At 47.4% G+C, this 18,680-nt stretch overlaps 1 protein-coding gene across 4 annotated transcripts in view; it reads left to right on the top strand.

Annotated features, from left to right (window-relative positions):
* The first annotated feature begins 541 nt into the window (after positions 1-541).
* The window catches only part of ADA2 (adenosine deaminase 2), a 29,539-nt gene continuing 11,400 nt past the window's right edge, over positions 542-18,680 (top strand). For 3 of the 4 annotated variants that reach the window (XM_025461606.3, XM_025461604.3, XM_025461605.3), the window contains exons 1-4: positions 542-694; positions 3,630-3,959; positions 6,000-6,225; positions 7,806-8,016. In XM_025461606.3, the coding sequence (XP_025317391.1) occupies positions 3,638-3,959; positions 6,000-6,225; positions 7,806-8,016 (759 nt within the window). In that variant the 5' untranslated portion in view covers positions 542-694; positions 3,630-3,637. The remainder of the gene's footprint in view (positions 695-3,629; positions 3,960-5,999; positions 6,226-7,805; positions 8,017-18,680) is intronic. The other variant, XM_035706886.2, reaches the window with a different exon arrangement.

Genomic DNA, 18,680 nt, shown 5'->3' with positions numbered 1-18,680 from the left:
AGGCAGGATCCATGCAGGGAGCCCGACGCGGGACTCCATCCTGGGTTCCCAGGATCATACCCCAGGCTGAAGGCGCCGCTAAACCTCTGAGCCGCCCGGGCTGCCTCATTTACCTTCTCTTATATCTACCTTTTCACCCTCTGTCTAGAGGGTTGCCCCACGAATCACATTTGGAGGAGGGGTGTACTTCCCAAAGTGTGTAAGGAGACTTTGGACTCTTTTTGTGGTGCTTATTGTTTAAAACTATGCTCTAGACCCTACAAAGATACCTCAAACACAAACATACATATCCTCCCCCCAAATCTATTAAGCCTGCACGTGCACATGAACTCACACAAACACGCCTATAACTGCCTCAGAAACACATAGCCCCACACACGTACACACATGCACACACACAGAGATGTACATGACTTCCACACAAATACATGCAAACACACACATAGACCACCCACAAGTTCACACACGCACACACAGGTGTAAGCCCATATTCCCAAGCTTACTTGCTGCTTTGGCTCTGCTGGACTCTGTCCTCCTGGCCAACGTGTTTCTCAGGCCTCCAAAGAGAGACCAAGAGGAAGTGAAACCTGCCCCGACAGGAAGTGAAAACAGGATGGTGAGCTTTTCTGGTGCCTCTGACACAGCTGTTGGGGGCACTCAGCAAACAGTGCGCAGTTTTTGGAGCTGCTCTGAGGTAACGAGGGTCCCCTGGGGTGGGGGTCTAGCCATGGGGTGGCTGGGACGCCAGGCCCCTGGGCTTTGCTTACCTGGTGGCAGCCCTCCCTGCCCCCGCCCGCAGCAGCCAGTCCCTTCTAGGGGAGGAAGAAGGTAGCCTGGCTGCAGGGCAGGCTTTTGAAAATGGCTGTGGGCCCCAGGACGTTCTCGCAGAGTCACAGATGTACACGGTCTGTTGCCTTGTTCTTACTCCAGGAACAAATGATCGAGTTTTCATGCAGCATCTTTTAAAAGTAAAAGGAAATTAATGAGAGAGATGAAGCAAGTATGGTGGTAATTGTCATGGGGATTGTTTTCTCAGCCAGCTGGGCTGGGACCTGCAGGCAGGGAAAAGCCCCTAGATGCTGGGCCACACAACTACTTCTGGGGTCTGTGGAGAGGACAGAGGTGGAGATGGTAGAGCACAGTGGCCTCTGCTCTGTGTAGTAAAAAGGGAGGGAAAAAATAATAATAAAAAAATAAAAAGGGAGGGCAAGGGGGCCGGGGCCATTGTTTGCAGGATACAGCATGGGGTGGACAGGATGGTGACATAAATGTCGCTCTCCTCTTGCCCTCGATGTCTCAGCCGTTGCAAACACTGTAGTCCAAAGAGAGATTTGAAGCCTTCGTGAAGTTGCAGTGTTCTTCAGGAGTCCAACTCTCTGATTAGAAGAGTACAGCCCCTACCATAGCTGTGGTACCAGAGCAAATAGTATCCAGTTCCTTCTGAAAATTCCCTCTTGGGAGTTTGATGGACCTTATTTAGGATAATTGAATGTTGGCCTTGGAAAGAATCTGTAATGTATTTCAATGATTAGCAAGCTTTTCATCTTTTTCATATCCCTGCAGCTCTATTTACTTAATATCTTTCTTTTTTTTTTTTTTTTGAAAAAAAGATTTTATTTATTTATTCGTCAGAGAGAGAGAGCATGCACAAGCAAGGGAAGTGTCAGGCAGAGGGAGAGGGAGAAGCAGGCTTCCTGCTGAGGATCATGACAGGAGTTGAAGGCAGACACTTAACTGACTAAGCCACCAGGCACCCCTACTTAATATCTTTCTTTAAGTGAACTTGTTTTTAAAATTTTTTTATTCATCCTAAACAGTGATATCTTGTATTACTGATGATACATGTGTCACACTTTGAGGGCCACTGATTTAGTGGAATTCACCTTTCCACAGGTGAGAAAACTGAGACCTCTAGACATTAAGCAGTTTGCCCAAGGTCTCACAGTTAAAGACATACTAATTTGGGACTGATCCTGAGGTCTTCCAATTTATAGCTTTGATTCTTTCCAGGATACTGTATTATATTTTCAAGTATGCAGAAATAATTCCTTTTTTAAAAAACATTTATTTAAGTAATCTCTACACCCAACATGGGGCTCAAACAACCCCGAGATCGAGTCGCATGCTCCTCTGACTAAGTCATCCAGGCACCCCATAATTCTTAAATGAAATTCAAATAAATGACCCAGGTAAAGTCCTAACACAGAGCCTGGCATGAGGAGACCCTATACAAGCAAATTTCTTTCCTTCTGTCTTAAATCCTTGCTCTTGCCAACCTGGACTAGCTGCTTTCTAGAAGCTATTAACATTGCTTAGAGTTAATGTTCTGAAATGTCAAGATAATATTATCTTGGTGTGGCCATTGAGCAATTGGACTATGCTAGGAGCTAAACAAACCTCATCAACCGAGTTGCAGGTCTTCCATTCTGGCCCAGTTTCTTGTATTATTTGTTTACTTTTTTCTTCTATTTTTTCTTTTTCCTTCTGATATGTCTGTTATTTGGGTATTGGACTTCCTGAGCCAATAATCATCTCATTTGTTTCTCTCTTATTTTGTCCGAATTTCTAAAAGATTATCTTCAATTCCATCTTGTAATATTGCTAGTAAATTTTTTAAATATCAGCTTTTGTATTTTTAAAACTTTTTTTTAAAGATTTTATTTATTTATTCATGAGAGACACAGAGAGAGAGAGGCTGAGACACAGGCAGAAGGAGAAGCAGGCTCCCTGTAGGGAGCCCGATGTGGTACTTGATCCCAGGACCTGAGCCAAAGGCAGATGCTCAACCACTGAGCCACCCAGGCATCCCAGGAAGAGAGAATCTTAGGCAGATTGCATGGTGAGCACAGAGCCCAACTGGAGCCAAAACCAAGAGTCAGACATTCAACTGACTATTCCACCCAGGCACCCTTCAGAACTTTTGTATTTTCAATTTCTAAAAGCTCTTTCTCATTCCATTATTTTTAAAATTTTTTTAATTTTTAAATTTTATTTATTTATTTTAGAAAATCAGTTTTTTTTTTAAGACTTTATTTATTTATTTATTCATGAAAGACACACACAGAGAGAGGCAGAGACACAGGCAGAGGGAGAAGCAGGCTCCACGCAGGGACCCCGACGTGGAACTCGATCCTGGGACTCCAGGATCATGCCGTTGGCCAAAGGCAGGCGCCAAATCGCTGAGCCACCCAGGGTTTCCCTAATTTTTAAATTTAAAAAACATGTTTATGTAATCTCTACAACCATTGCAGAACTTGAACTGACAACCCCAAGACCAAGAGTTGCATGCTCCACTCACTGAACCAGCCAGCTATAATATAAAAAATTATAGGGGTGCCTGGGTCGCTCAGTTGGTTGGGAGTCTGCCTTTTGCTAAGGTCATGATCTCAGGGTCCTGGGATGGGAGCCCCATGTCGGGCTTCCTGCTCAGCAGGGAACCTGCTTCTCCCTTTCCCTCTGCTCCTTCCCCCTGCTCATGAGTGCTCTCTCTCCCAAATAAATAAATAAAATATGGTAATCTGAGAACAGAGTAGGAGAAGGAAAATCAGAGTTTGACATTGGAATTGTAGATTTTCAGTGACCCTTCTTTAGATATGTTGTTTCCAAGTCTGTGCAATTTCCTCTTCCAGGCATCCCAATGTCTGTGGGTGGCCCATCAGGGCGGCCAGCCCTGCTCTCTCTGCTTCTGATGGTGGCAACATCTGTTTTCTGCTCAACCATGTCCATAGATGAAGCACGAACCCAGCTATTGATGCGAGAGAGGATGATGCAGCTGGGGGGGCAGTTGGTGCTGACCCAACAGGAAGAGCTGGCCAACGAGAGGCTCATGGCCCTCAAGAAGGCTGAGGTGGCACAGGCCATGAAGACCCACCAGTTCCCCCCAAGCATGCACTTTTTCCAGGCCAAGAATCTCATTGAGAAAAGTGAGGTGTTTAACATCCTGAAGAAGATGCCAAAAGGTGGAGTTTTGGAGAGGGTGGTGTGGGGTGCTGGGAAGATAGGGGGAGCTAAACTGGCAGCCAGTGTTGTTATTGTTCTAAATGGAGCAGTGAGGAGCATGTGGCTGCCTCAGTCCGCAGAGCGTGGGACTCTTGATCTTGGGGTCATGAGTTCAAGCACCATGTTGCATGTGGGGCCTACATAAAAAAAAATAATAAAACTAAAAATAAATGAACGGAGCAGCGAGAACCCGACTTGGCTACTCTGCATCTTTGTTCTTGCTTGACAAGCTAGAGAGGAGGTGGTCCAGGGTGGCTGCTGGTTTATCCTGGAAACCCAAAGCCCTGCTTCCAAGGGGACTCTGCCTCAGAGACGGTAAGGTGTGGGTGCTGGGCATTACTGTCTTCACAGACAAAGCTGATGTGTCCACCCCTAAGGGAGTACTGGAGCCCATAGGACCTATTCTCCTTTCATGTCTTTTCTTGCATCTGACTCTTCTACCAGTTTTGGGGGGTCAGGTACCAAACAGGGTATGGTATGAACGAGCATCCTGGATAAACACATTTCTAGTAGGGTTTGTCTATAGTATATGAACATTTCTATGAATAGTAAAATAATTACAATCCTGCACACACAAATAACAGTTTGCAGGGACGCCTGCAAACGTGACTTAGTTGGTAATGTCTGCCTTGGGTTCAGGTCGTGATCTCAGGGTCCTGCGGTGGAGCCCAGCATTAGGCTTCCTGCTCAGTGAGGAGTCTGCTTCTCCCTTGTCTTCTGCTCTTCCCCCTGGCTTGTGCCCTCTCTCAAATAAATAAATAAAATCTTAAAAACCAAAACAAACACAAATAGTAGTTTGCAGCTTATAAGGACTTTTTTTTTTTTAAGATTTATTTATTGGGGATCCCTGGGTGGTGCAGTAGTTTGGCGCCTGCCTTTGGCCCAGGGCGCGATCCTGGAGACCCGGGCTCCCGGTGCATGGAGCCTGCTTCTCCCTCTGCCTGTGTCTCTGCCTCTCTCTCTCTGTGTGACTATCATAAATAAATAAAGAAAAAAAATATTAAAAAAAATAAGATTTATTTATTTATTTTAGAGAGAGAGAGAGAATGTGAGTGTAGTGAATAGAGGGGCGGACAGTGGGAGAGAATCCCAAGCAGACTCCCCACTGAGCACAGAGCCCATATGTGGGGTTCCATCTCAGGACCTCATGAGATCACAACCTAAGCTAAAACCAAGAGTTGGACACTTAACAAATGAGCCACCTGAGTGCCCCAAGGACTTTTCTATACCTCTTTATTTTAATGCTATAAATAAGTAGAGATTTAGAAAAGAAACACAAATTGGTGAAATAATATCCCCACTTGATGGAGAACATAAGGTTTAGCGAGGGTGACATGCCAAAGCTCACACAGCTGGAACCCCTAAGTGGCCAGTATCAAGGCCAGGTGCTAAGACAGAGCAAGAAGAGCAGAGGGACAGTGGATAGTGTGCCTTGAGGAGTTCTGCAGTCAAAATTGGTGTCAGGTCTGAAAGAAGCATAGGGCATCAGTGGGAATCCTGACGGCCGGAAGCTGCCTAGATGAGACCAGAAGCAGGGAATGCAAAGCCGGTATGTGGGACACTGGGGAGCAGGCTGAGAGGATCTGGACCAGGTCAAGGGAGGGGCTGAGGCTCCTTCCTGTTACATCCCTTTATGGGGATGTTGGGTGGTGAGATGGAGCCCAGCTTGAACCCCAGTCTAATGATTCCAAGCCTGATGCTCCCCCACCTCCTCAGGTTGCCTCTCTTGAATGAGGTCTAGTGAGGGAAGCTCCCTTCCTAAAGTGGCGCAGAAAAGGCTGTAGCCATCCCAGGGAGACAAAGGTATCTCTAGGCTTAGAAGCTCCTTGCACTGGAGTGGAGAAGGTGCATTATGAGTGTTTCCAAGGAACTCCACCAGACAGACATCCTGTGCTTCTCACTGCTTGCCCATCTATACTGTCCTCAGGAGCCCTAGGCCCTGGAATCTGGACTTCACCTCTTTTGCCTCATCCCCACCCCTGCCTTTCTTCCCTTTCCAGGGGCTGCCTTACACATCCATGACTTCAGTATCCTGAGCATGAACTGGCTGGTGAAAAATGTCACTTACAGGCCCCACTGCCATTTCTGTATCACCCCAAGGGGGGCGCTGAAGTTCAAATTTGCTTATCCAGCACCCCCAACCCCTATGCCAGCAGAGTGCTCAGAGTGGGTTTTGCTGGAGAAATATCGAAAGGAGCTGCAGAATGTCACTGAGTTTGACAACAGGTGAGTGTGGTTCAGAAAGAATAAATCATGTGCTCATTATAGGTAGTGGATGGAAGCGTGTGCGTCTTCCTCGCTACAGATCCATAGATGCAAATCTGGTGTTTTCTTTAAACTTTACAGGATGCTTTTTTTTTTTTTTTAAGATTTTTATTTATTCATGAGAGACACACAGAGAGAGGCAGAGACACAGGCAGAGGGAGACGCAGGCTCCATGCAGGGAGTCTGATGTGGGACTCGATCCCATGTCTCCAGGATCAGGCCCTGGGCTGAAGGTGGCGCTAAACCACTGAGCCACCTGCTGCCCTTTACAGGATACATTGCTTCATAAAAGCATTCAAATAGTAAGTTCCTGGCTCATTTAAATCCAATTTGATCTGCAAGAGGTATTAACAATACTACTATTGTTGCATCAAATGAGATTTGTCCAGATGCTTAATACCAGAAAGATGAAAAGTTCCCAGCTCCTGGAATAATGACAGTGCATTGGTGGGTGAAACACCTTGAAATCATGATAGAGTGACTTCCTAACACACTTGTAGAGTAATATTATAAGTAATAAACTATTTTAATCACAGAACCATCTACGGAGTGCCTTTACAAGGTTACTTCCCTTTATGAATAAGAAATGTGAAGCTCTGTACATGGCTAATCGGGGCAAGGCCTGGGTCTTGTGGTGCCCGGTCCAGAGTTATTTCCATCCTACCTACTGTATTAGCCTGCTGGGGCTGCCATCACAGCATTCTACAGATCGGGTGGCTTAAACAATAGAAATTGATTTGCTCACTGGTCTGGAAGCTAACAATCCAAGATGAAGACACTGGCAAGCTTGGTCTCTCCCCTGAGGCCTCTGTCCTTGGCTTGCAGACTGTGTCCTCCCATAGCCTTCCGTGTGTGTGCACTCCTTGTGTCCCTGACACCAGTCCCATTCTGTGTGGGCCCCACACCTCATTTAACCTTAATTACCACCAGAAAGGCCTTTTCTTCAAATACAGTCACATTGAGGGTGAAGATTTCAATGTATGGATTTTTTTTTTTTTTGGATTTTCTTTTTTTAAGATTTTACTTATTTATTCATGAGAGAGATAGAGAAAGAAAGAGAGGCAGAGACACAGGCAGAGGGAGAAGCAGGCTCCATGCAGGGAGCCTGACGTGGGACTCGATCCCGGGTCTCCAGGATCACACCCTGGGCCAAAGGCAGGTGCTCAACTGCTGAGCCACCCAGGCATCCCATCAATGTATGGATTTTAGGGGGATACAATTCAGTGCATAACACCCCCTAAAGAGAACTTGGTCCGACAGTGGGGTCGAGCTGGGTAAGCATGTGGAGAGGGGCAGGAAAGCCTGGTCGGTGGGAGCATCCCGCCTTGAGCTGGGTCCTGAGAGGCACACGGCGGATCTCAGGGAGGGGGCCCCCATCAGAGAGCTCCATGCTTCCCCTGGCCTCTCATCACTGCTCCTACAAGGCATTTGGGTTTGCTCCTGGCAGGAGAGGCAAGGTGGGCAGGAATCCTGCAGGTAGGTACCTGAAGGCTGTGGCTTGAAACACACTTCCTCAATTTTTCCCTTTGTGTCCTGGACAGACTGCTGAAGAATTTCACTCTGATGACTGAGAACCCTGAGGTGGCTTACGCAAACCAAGCTATTGTCTGGTCCAAGTTTCAAAGCATCTTCTTCACAATTTCTGGCCTTGTCTACTATGCGCCAGTGTTTAGAGACTATGTCTTCCAGGCCCTGGAGGAGTTCTACCAGGACAATGTGCTCTACCTGGAGCTCAGAGCCATGCTGTTCCCGGTGAGTCCACCCTTCTCCTCTGCTCTGGTTCGACTTTCAGATCTTACCCTGTAGGTCTTCACTGGCTCCCCATCCTATTGCTATAGGATTGGATGCTGGTTTTATCCTGAATGGGAAATGTGTCTTTCCAGGGCCCCCATGAGCAAGGAAACCTTGCTCTGTACTGTCTGGCCCCTATGATACCGTGAACATCCCCCTCACTGCCCTTTACACCCTTCTCTCATGACCCCTACTTCTTACCTTCTCCCAGATACACATTATTGCCTGCTGGCTGCTTGGGGTTCCCTGGCCTTGAACTCTGAGCAGTGTCTCATGCCTGGACCTTCCTTATCTGTCTTCTTTCATAACAAAATGTAGTTTCGGGGATCCCTGGGTGGCTCAGCCTGCCTTCGGCCTAGGGCATAATCCTGGAGACCTGGGATCGAGTCCCACGTCAGGTTCCCTGCGAGGAACCTGCTTCTCCCTCTGCCTGTGTCTCTGCTTCTCTCTCTCTCTCTCTCTCTCTCTGTATCTCTCATGAATAAATAAATAAAATCTTTAAAAAAAAATTTAGTTTCCCAGAGTCCCTCAGGACTATGCTCTTGGTCCTGGGACAGCTGATGGGTTTGGCAAATGGATCACCCTGGTAGCACTGGGGAGAATGGACTGCAATGAGAAGGTTGCCCAGTGAGAGAGGTGGGGACGGAGGCTGGGAGAGCAGGGGAATAGCAGGTGTGAGATGACAAAGCTAGGAGACAGAAGCAACGAGGAGATGTGCAGTGTGCTGGAGGAGGACTCCAGAGGTCTTACTGACCAACCATGTGGGGGTGAAGACTTTGGATGGCATTTGGCTTGAGTTGATTGACTTGAGTTGGGTAGTGACCTTGATGGAGATAGGGGATGTAAGAAGAGGAGCAGGATGGGAAGGAGAATAGAAAGTTTGGTTTTGAACCTGTAGAGTTGGAGGTGTCTAGGAGACAACCCTATGAAGATGTCCAGGAAGTGGCTGCATACATGACTTTGGAACCCACAGGAGAGTTCTAGCCTGGAAACAGATGTTTGACATTTGTCTGCAGAAAGGTAATCCTTAAAACTGTCAGAGGGAGGAGGTTCCCACCAAAGCAATCAGTTGAAAAGAGGAGCAGGCCAAGAAGGGGACCCTGCAAACAGAAATAAGATGGAAAGTTCATGAAGCAGGCTGAGAAGGAGTGTTATCAAAGCAGGAGAGAACTAAGATGGCCTCCACTTTAGAGGATGCCTTGTTAGAGCAGCCCAGGTGATCAGATGTTCCTGGCCCATTCCTTTGGGATGTCTGTTGGACAGAACTTCCCTAAGGACTATTTGTGGGAGGGATTTGGGTGCTGTGGGAGTGGGCAGGATTTCTGAATGTTTCATTTGGTGGGCTCACAGAGAGTTTGAGCTGCTTGAAGATTTTAAGTGGCTTGGGGTACGTGACCTTTATGTAGAGCTCTCCCGGATATTGTATCTTAACTAGTCTGCTCATTCATTGAAATATTCATTGAGCATACCAACGCCTTGGTGACTGACCTCTAAGTTTGTGGTAAGGTCTACAGGCTGGCATTATTTTGGCTTTGTTACCATATTCCATGGTCTTTACAGGCTCAGAAATTTTATTGTTTGTACACTCAGAAGTGATAGTGCTCCAGAGGACTGAAACACATTGACCAAATTCATAAGAGACAGAAGTATAAATAAGAAAGTCAGAATGCTGGTTTCCAGAGAAAACTATCAATTAGACCAGACACTTAAGCATCTTGATTGGAAAGTTCTCCCGAGAGAACTTCAAGATTTGAAGGCAAATCTTAGACTTTCCTGAAGCCAGGTTATAGCCAGAAGGATGTTGGTGAGCCAGAGCCCAGTAATAAGCCTGTCACTGGGATCCCTGGGTGGCGCAGCGGTTTGGCGCCTGCCTTTGGCCCAGGGTGCGATCCTGGAGACCCGGGATCGAATCCCATGTCGGAGTCCCGGTGCATGGAGCCTGCTTCTCCCTCTGCCTGTGTCTCTGCCTCTCTCTCTCACTGTGTGCCTATCATAAATTAAAAAAAAAAAAAAAAATTAAGGCTGTCACTAAGCTCTGAGAATCTAAGGGGGTCCATAACAGTGTTCTTAATCTTTGGAAAATCTGATGAAAATTATTATCCTTTTCCCAGGGTGGGTAAAGTGCTAGAATAAATTGACTTTATTGGAAAGTGTTTCCACATGTATCCATTACTTATCTATGAAACATAGCAATGTACAGAGATTCTGATATTTGTGTATTTATGCATTCTAAAAAAAACTTTTAAAAATATTTTATTCATTTATTCATGAGAGAAACAGAGAGAGAGAGAGAGAGAGAGAGAGAGAGAGGCAGACCATGCAGGGAGCTGGATGTGGGACTGGATCCCGGGACTCCAGGATCACGCCCTGGGCCAAAGGCAGGCGCCAAACCGCTGAGTCTCCCAGGGATCCCCCAGTTTGTTTTTTTCTTTTTTTTTAAGATTTTATTTAAAAAAAAAAGATTTTATTTATTTATTTGACGAGAGAGAGAGAGAGAGAGAGAGAGAGAAATTGAGAGAGCACAATCAAGTGGAGCAGCAGAGGGAGGGGGGAAGCAGACTCTCCACTGCTTGGGGAGCCTAATGTGGGGCTCCATTCAGGCCCCTGGGACCATGACTTGAGCTGAAGGCAGACTGAGCCTCCCAGGCACTCCCCAAATTTTTAAATTCTTTTTTTTTTTTTAGATTTTATTTATTCATGAGAGACACACAGAGAGAGGCAGAGACACAGGCAGAGGGAGAAGCAGGCTCCATGTAGGGAGCCCAATGTGGGACTCAATCCCGGGACTCCAGGATCACTCCCTGAGCCGAAGGCAGGTGCTCAACCACTGAGCCACCCAGGCGTCCCAATTTTTAAATTCTTGTTGGGATCCCTGAACTGATTTTATTACCCCCAGTTTGATCTAAAGTGTTCAAGGACCCTGTAATGAAGGATACACCTGTCCCAAGAACCAGTAATTCCAGTTTGTGGATCAGGGCTCCCCTTTCCTTCATAAAGCTTCCTCCTGGCCAATTCTCAGGACTGACCCACCTTTCCCCTTAGATATGTTAATCCCCACCTGAGGTTAGCTTAAGGCCCGGCCCTGGGGGTTCCTGAAGAGGTGGCTCCCAGATAAGGGTGCCTATCTGCCCTGGGGTCTGACGTTTGTGTGGTTGTGAAAGCTCTGAGTATAGTTCCTGGGAAGTGGGAGTGAGGGTGACCTTTGTGCCCACCGTAGAGCTTTCAGCAGTTTTGTGAGCAGAATAAATAAGACCTGGACACAAACGATCCTTTTACAGGAAGAGAGGGTCCATCCACCTATTAAGAGAAGACTTTCAAAAAGAGATGAGCTGGCAGTGGGCCTGGCCTATGTGAGGTATAAAAAATTTCACTTCCCAGAACAATTTATTCCCCTGTTTCAGCCTGTTTATTCTCCAAGTCTGGGCTCCAGCCCCTCTAAGTCTGTCCTCCTCTCTGGGTCCCACAGAAGCTGGTTTGTACGTCAGACAACCCCTCCCTCCCGCCTCCCCCACCCCCGCCCGAGTGCACATCTCTCGTCTTTGTCTCCTGGTGATGCAGATTTCCAGCACCAGGCATTTGTTGCCTCCTTATTTTTGTCAGATCGTGAGGTATTTCAGACGGACACGACACCTTGCGTTGCCAAGGGGCACCAAGAGTGATAGTCATGCTTGGTGGTGGTGGCCCTCAAACTTGGCTGCTGTATGAATAATCTGGAGGTGCTCTTTAAAATTCAGGTTTAAACCCCCACCTCCCAGAATCCTAGTTCTGTGCTCTTGGGGAGGGCCAGGAAGCCGCAAAATCCACTAGCTTTCCCCCCTCCTCTCACTGATTCTAATGCAGATGGTCCGACGCCGAGCACTGGCAGCGAGGGCCTTCTCTGCCTTGACCTTTACGAAGCACTCGGGCTGCGTAGCAAGCTTGCGCCGTACAGGCAGGAAACTGAGGCTAGAGGGGCCGAGGGCTCGCTCAAGATCACACTGGTGGTAAGGAGTGATGGGTAGAGGCCAGGTTGCTGGATTTTGTGAGCACTGAGGCAGCCCTGCCCCACCTCGGAGGAGCTCCCGGAGGGGGCACCGGCTTCGAGTCTCCTCCGTCTCTAGGGCAGAGCCCCAGGGGTGGCCGCTCGGCCCTGCTCAGGGCTCGCTCCCCGTGGGGCCTTCGGCGCGGGGCGGGCGCGGGGGAGGCGGCCCATCCATCGGGGCAGGGCCCTGGGCGCCCGAGGGCCGGAGGGGAGACGAGGGGGCATCGCGGAGGCTTCGGCTGTGGTGAGCGCGGTGACCCTCCTCCTGAGCCGGTGGGGAAGCATTTAGGGGAAGATGCGGAGAACTGGAGGGAGAGCAGTTGTTTCCCGCTTGCTCCCTGCTCTTTCCCTGCGGGGCTGTTTTCTCCTTGCCCCGCGGAGTGGCTCCGGAGTGGCTCCGAGATTCAGCTCCGGGACTTAGCTCCGAGCCCCTGCCTTGCTCCTAACCTCTCCTCCACCCTGCTCACCCCCCCGCCATCCTAGAAGGCGGAAGGCTGCTGGGATTTGGGATTCTGGAGAGGCCGAGGGGGATGGGATTTGACCATTTGTTCTGCTCTGACCCCGGAACAAAGGCCTCTTGCAACGGAGAGTCTCTGCCTTACTGCCCCCCATTAGCCAGAGTAGGGGGAGCCACCGCACATTAACAACTAAAAACCGCCTGCACGGGAATTCTTTTGCTGAGCCGCACAGCCTCCCCCTTCTTGCTTGTGGGGCTAATTCAGGGCCTGGGATGATGTTGATGGACTATCCTGGCTGCTCAGCCTCCTATTGTGTTACTAATGCTTGATAACAAAGGCTACTTGCCTTTAGCAACAGTTGCTAGGCGGGTCTTATCTCCTGGGCTCCAGGCCCTTCCCCCACGGTCGCGATCTGAGGCCCAGACTGGGTCCTGGCCAGTCTTCAGACTGGAGCTCTTGTAAGACCCCAGAGGATTATCAACAGGAGCTTGGCCTGCTGGCACTAACGGACAGGGGGTCTTAGGAGAGAGACAGGGTGGTGCACCCGAGATGGTCGTGCCCAGACGTTTTCTTGGACGCTGCTACTTGTGTAACAAACCCTACCGTTGCTTGGCCTACCCACTCCCTACCACCAGGGTTTTTCCTGGATTCTTGGCAGATCCTCCACTGAAAATTCCACCTGGCTTGTTGCTGAAGTCTCTTGTTACTGGTGTAACTCTGCAAGAACACAGACAATCGAGGTTGGGATAACTCTCTTAGCTGCTCCCCATCATAATAGCATTTATCCTGCTCTGCAGTAATCATGCTGTTTACTTGCCTGTCAAGTCCACAAAAATGGTAGATCTTAACCCTAGCTGGACATTGTACATTAGAAGCACCCGGGAGATTCAAACAAACAAACAAACAAACAAACAAACAAACAAATAATGGATTGTGTTCTACCCCAGAGATTCTGATTTAATTCGTCTAGGGTGAGACCCAGGCATTTCCATCTCCTCAGGTGATTCTAATGTGCAGCCAGAGCTGGGACACTGGGACCTGAGTCACTAGAAGACGGAGCTGCTCTGATGACAGGAGACACCCAGGGTCAGCAAGATTCTGAACGTCCTGTTGGAAAGTAGGACTGAGTTTCTTAGCCTTTCTCAGCCTTGTAATCTCCATCTGTAAAATAAGAACTACATGGTAGTGTAGTTTTGAAGATTAAATGAGATTGTGATATAAAGCTCTTGGCATATACCAGGCACATAATAGAAGCTCAGTTAGTGCATGCTAAATGCATGGTGCTCTAGTGGTGAAAACTAGTTATATTGATTTATGTAAATAGCCAACTTCATAGTTTCACAATTAAACTATAATTTAAAATGGAGATAATCTATATTGAATCCAATGTGTTTTCAACTCAAAAGGGCTTATTACATGGATATAGCAGCTTTTGTATCACATAGTCTTAGAGAAACCTCCTACTTGTACTTACTGATTGCTAAATTCTAGGATATTAACTCATCGTCCTAGGATAACTGCAGATTTTGAGTTGTTTTTCTACATCTAGTCTTAATAATAAGATTGGTAATAGGGACGGCCCAGATGGCTCAGTGGTTTAGTGCTGCCTTCAGCCCAGGGCCTGATCTTGGAGACCCGGGATCGAGTCCCATGTCAGGCTCCCTGCATGGAGCCTGCTTCTCCCTCTGCCTGTGTCTCTGCCTCTCTCTCTCTGTGTCTCTCATTAATAAATAAATAAAATCTTAAAAAAAATAAGATTGGTAATATTATTAATAGCTATCATTTTTTTAAGTTTTAATTTTTTAAAGATTTTATTTATTTATTTATTTATTTATTTATTTATTTATTTATTACAGAGAGAGAGAGAGAGAGAGAGAGAATGAGCTTGAGTACAAGCAGGGTGAGAGGCAGAGGGAGGAGACTCCCGCTGGGCAGAGAGCTGGATACTGGACTCTGCAGAACTCCATCCTGGAACCCTGGGAACATGACCTGAGCCAAAGGCAGATGCCTAACTGATTGAGCCACCCAGGGGACCTTAAGTTTTAATTTTTAAAAGTAATCTCTGCACTCAGTGGGGACTTGAACTCATAACCCCGAGATCAAGAGTTGCAGCTCTTCTGGCTGAGTCAGCCAGGTGCCCCAATAGTTATAATTTCTGAGTGCTTTCCAATTTTTTCTTTTTCTTTTTCTTTTTCTTTTTCTTTTTTTTTTTTTTGCCTTCTAAATATTAACTCATTTGATCCTTGCATCGATCCTGTGCTGTGAGGTATGATTGCCTGGGACAGAACATATCTCCACCGGGAGCCTGACCCAGAAGGCTGTCCAGAACCCTCTAGCCAACTGAGTACTTTACTTGAATGCCTGGCTTCCTAGCAAGTTTCTGACCTATAGTGGAGTGGCTGTAAGGCTGTGAGGCGTTGCAGGTCTCCCCCTGAAACAAGTCTCTTGTTCCTTGAAATCGGGGTGCTTGTGCACATTCAGATCCTGCCCTAGGTGCTTCCATAAAGCCTGCAGTTTCTTGGCCAGAGGCCAGAAGCCCAGGAGTACAAGATATGGGCAGCCCCTGTGGTGATTTACTGAGGTACCAAAAGACTAGGGCTCTGGCATCTGCAGCCCCAGGGGCCAGATTCCTTCTTCACAACCTTCCATGCTATGGGAACTGGCAGTGGGATTGGAACCCTGCAAGGCAGGGGTCCCAGATTCTCCTTCAATAAGTACTGGAATGACAGAATTGATGGCTTGGAAGTGCGGCCATATGCAAGCCCCCATCAGGTTTCTGGTTGTGTCATTTGCATATCTGCACAGACTTGTTTAATATGCCAAGGATCTTCTTTTAGGCAGAATTGTCATTTGTTGATTTTTTTTAAGGTTCTTTTGTTCCCTCAGTTCTGCTAGCACTACTCTATTGGCTACCCCTCTGATATCCATCTATTCATCCCTTCTTTAAAACTGCTGCCTGGGGCTTAGTAATGAAGAGTAAACTCTTCTCTAGTTAATGCTTATTTGTGGAGCTCCTGCACTAGGGCTATAGGAGGAGGTGGTGGGAAGATCCAAAGGACCTGGATCCTGCCGACAGTGGTTTACAATCCAGTTGGTGTGTCTGGGCAGGGAACTCAATAATGACATAGCAGTCAAAGCATGGGGAAGAATTCTGGTCTTCCCTTCTGCAAATCACCTAGAAAATGCCAAGAAAACTTCAAGTACCAGTTCTGGGTTTGTTTAATGCAACTGTTCTCGAATTTTTACACTCAAAAATTTTGGAGGATCCTAAAGAGCTTTTGTTTGTATGGATTATATCTATGATATCCTGTATAACCTAGCTTGTATTAGAAACTAAAACTGAGAAGATTTCAAAACTCAAGGCTATGCAAGCACACAATCCATTATTTGTCAGAGCAATATTGTCACAAGCGATGCAACTTCTGAAAAATTCTGTACCCTTATGCGAGGAGAATGAAAAAGACAAATAAGATCTTAAACTTTTCGGGGATCCCTGGGTGGCGCAGCAGTTTGGCGCCTGCCTTTGGCCCAGGGCGCGATCCTGGAGACCCGGGATCGAATTCCATGTCGGGCTCCCAGTGCATGGAGCCTGCTTCTCCCTCTGCCTATGTCTCTGCCTCTCTCTCTCTGTGTGTGTGACTATCATAAATAAATAAAAAAATTTAAAAAAAAAAGATCTTAAACTTTTCATGAAGAGAGTTTCTGATTTTGCAGACTGCCTGGAAAAGTAGGGGACCCACAGGGGTTCCCTGGCCACACTTGGAGGACTGCTGGGGTACAGCGTATAGGTTCTGTAGGCATCAAAGTTGTGAAGATTCTAGTGGAGCATCTGGAAGTCTGTAAGCCTTGATCAGTGGCAGGAAGAGTTCTTTTAAAAATCCTTGGTAAAGTAGGAGAGGATGACAGCAAACTTTTCTTTACCCTCTTAAGGTTCTTGTTTTGGGGCCTGCAAATCAAACTGACAAAAGCTTCATTAACAGGAGAAAAGGCGGACAAATCGCATTTGATGTTATTATTTAATTTTTAAGTGCTTGGAAGCCTTTGTGTAGAAAAAAGTGAAGCCCTCCAAAAATGGATAGATCAAGTGCTTATACACTATTTTAACCAGTGTTGATAAATTGTGGAGAAACAGCGATATAGAGGGAAAGGGGTTTGGGTTTCTGGGGTAGTAAATTGTGGTAAGGGAGCTATGTGGGGGAAGCTCACACAAGATAAGGGCTACATTACACCCATCTCCATGCTGACCTTGTGTCTCCAGTGATAAGCCTTGTTCTCCTGGTGCAGGGAGATGGGAGAGGGAGCATCTTCATGAGAGTTAATACCTTGCTTTTAGGCAGATAGGAGGAAGTCGCAGAGCTCTGTCTATGTTTATGCTTGATTGCCTTCTACTCATAATAATCCTTATGCAAAAGTAGCATATTTTAGGGTGGCATGTTCTAATCTCCTTCAGTAAAAATAATAATAGTAGCAGGCTATACTAGATTGATACTGAGTTAGCAATACTAAGGATTCTCTCCTCTGGAAAGTTCTGACAGCTTTAACTTTCAGTAAGCCTGAGCATGTCCACTCCTAGGCTAAGCAGCTAGGGAAGATCCACCTGCTGAGAGTGAGCCCAGTTGAGGGGCTGAGGCAGCCTTGTGGGGGACTGCATGAGACATCAGGCTTCAGTGGGCAGCAGCAGAGGAAACCAAAGAGCCAAGGCCAATGAGGCCAAGAGAAGGGGTTGGAAATAGCTGTTCATTCATTCCACTTCCCCCAACCTGGGTTGTAGGACAGGACCCTCGGAGGTGAAAGAGCAAAAAGGCTGCTCTATTGGCCTGGGGAGAAGAGGGTGCTGGGAAGGCTGCCCTGGAACAAAAGGCAGCACCTCCAGGGCACAGCTGGGAGGGAAAGGGCAGGAGCCCTGGGCTGGCAAGAGTGAGCAAGTGATTGGCTGGCAATGAGAAAAGGTTCCTGGAGACCACTGCGTCCTGGGATGCTGGGATGCAAGAGCTGACCCCAGTCAGGAGAAAGGATTTCTCTACTTTAGGTGATGAGAGAGCTCATGACTTCCATTCTGCCTTGCCCTTCAGCCTCTGCTCCCTGAATCCCAGCAGCTCTGGCTCTGTGTGGAACCATTGCTCCCCATGCCAGGATTAGCAATGCTTTAGCCAGAGGGGCCAGTGCAGAGCTGGCCCAGCTTCAATGCCATTTCCCTCAAAAAGCTTTTCGGGGATCCCTGGGTGGCTCAGTGGTTTAGCGCCTGCCTTCAGCCCAGGGCATGATCCTGGGGTCCTGGGATCGAGTCCCACATCAGGCTCCCTGCATGGAGCCTGCTTCTCCCTCTACTTGTGTCTCTGCCTCTCTCTCTCTGTGTGTCTCTCATAAATAAATAAATAAATAAATAAATAAAGTTTTTCTGACCCTATCCCCCTTTTCCTCTGAGGTCCCATAAACCTCTATTTAGCACTTAATTCTTCTGGCTTTGTATCACAAAAATGAATGGAGCCTGTCTTTGGAAACTCCTTAAGGGCAGGTGTCTTGTCTTACTAGCACTGGCTACCCTTCCAGAGCCTAGCCTGTTTTCTTACACAAGGCAGGGTTTTTTTGTTTTGTTTTGTTTTGTTTTGTTTTTAAGATTTTACTTATTTATTCATGAGAGAGACAGAGACACAGGCAGAGGGAGAAGCAGGCTCCCTGTGGGGAGCGCAATGTGGGGCTCAATCCCAGGACCCCAGGGTCATGACCTGAGTTGAAGGCAGATGCTCAACCACTGAGCCACCCAGGGGCCCCACACCATAGGGTTTTCTTTTTGTTTGTTAGTTTGTTTTATTTTGTTTTTTCGTTTTTTCACACCATAGGTTTTTAACTGAGAGTCATAGAAATAACTTCTGCATATTATTTCTTTGCATCTTCCTTTGTCTCACAATCTCTTTGGAAACTCCCATATCCTGTCCTCACCCTGAACTGCCACTTTGGCTGGGCTGAGAGCTGACCAAGTGGCTGAGAGCTGACCTCGTGATGGGGGAGGAGACGGGAGCTGCAGAGGATGCTGCAGGGGATACTACAGGGGATGTACCCACTCTTTTCCTGTCTCTCACAAAGGACACTTGTTCATTCTTGTTGCCTTACCCACAGTCCCTTACTGGCTCTTCGCACTCTGCCCC

Source organism: Canis lupus, chromosome 27 (genome assembly GCF_003254725.2).
Source record: "Canis lupus dingo isolate Sandy chromosome 27, ASM325472v2, whole genome shotgun sequence".
NCBI classification, from domain to species: Eukaryota; Metazoa; Chordata; class Mammalia; order Carnivora; family Canidae; genus Canis; species Canis lupus.
Note: the sequence above shows the minus strand (reverse complement) of the source record. Positions and strands in the feature narration are given on the sequence as shown.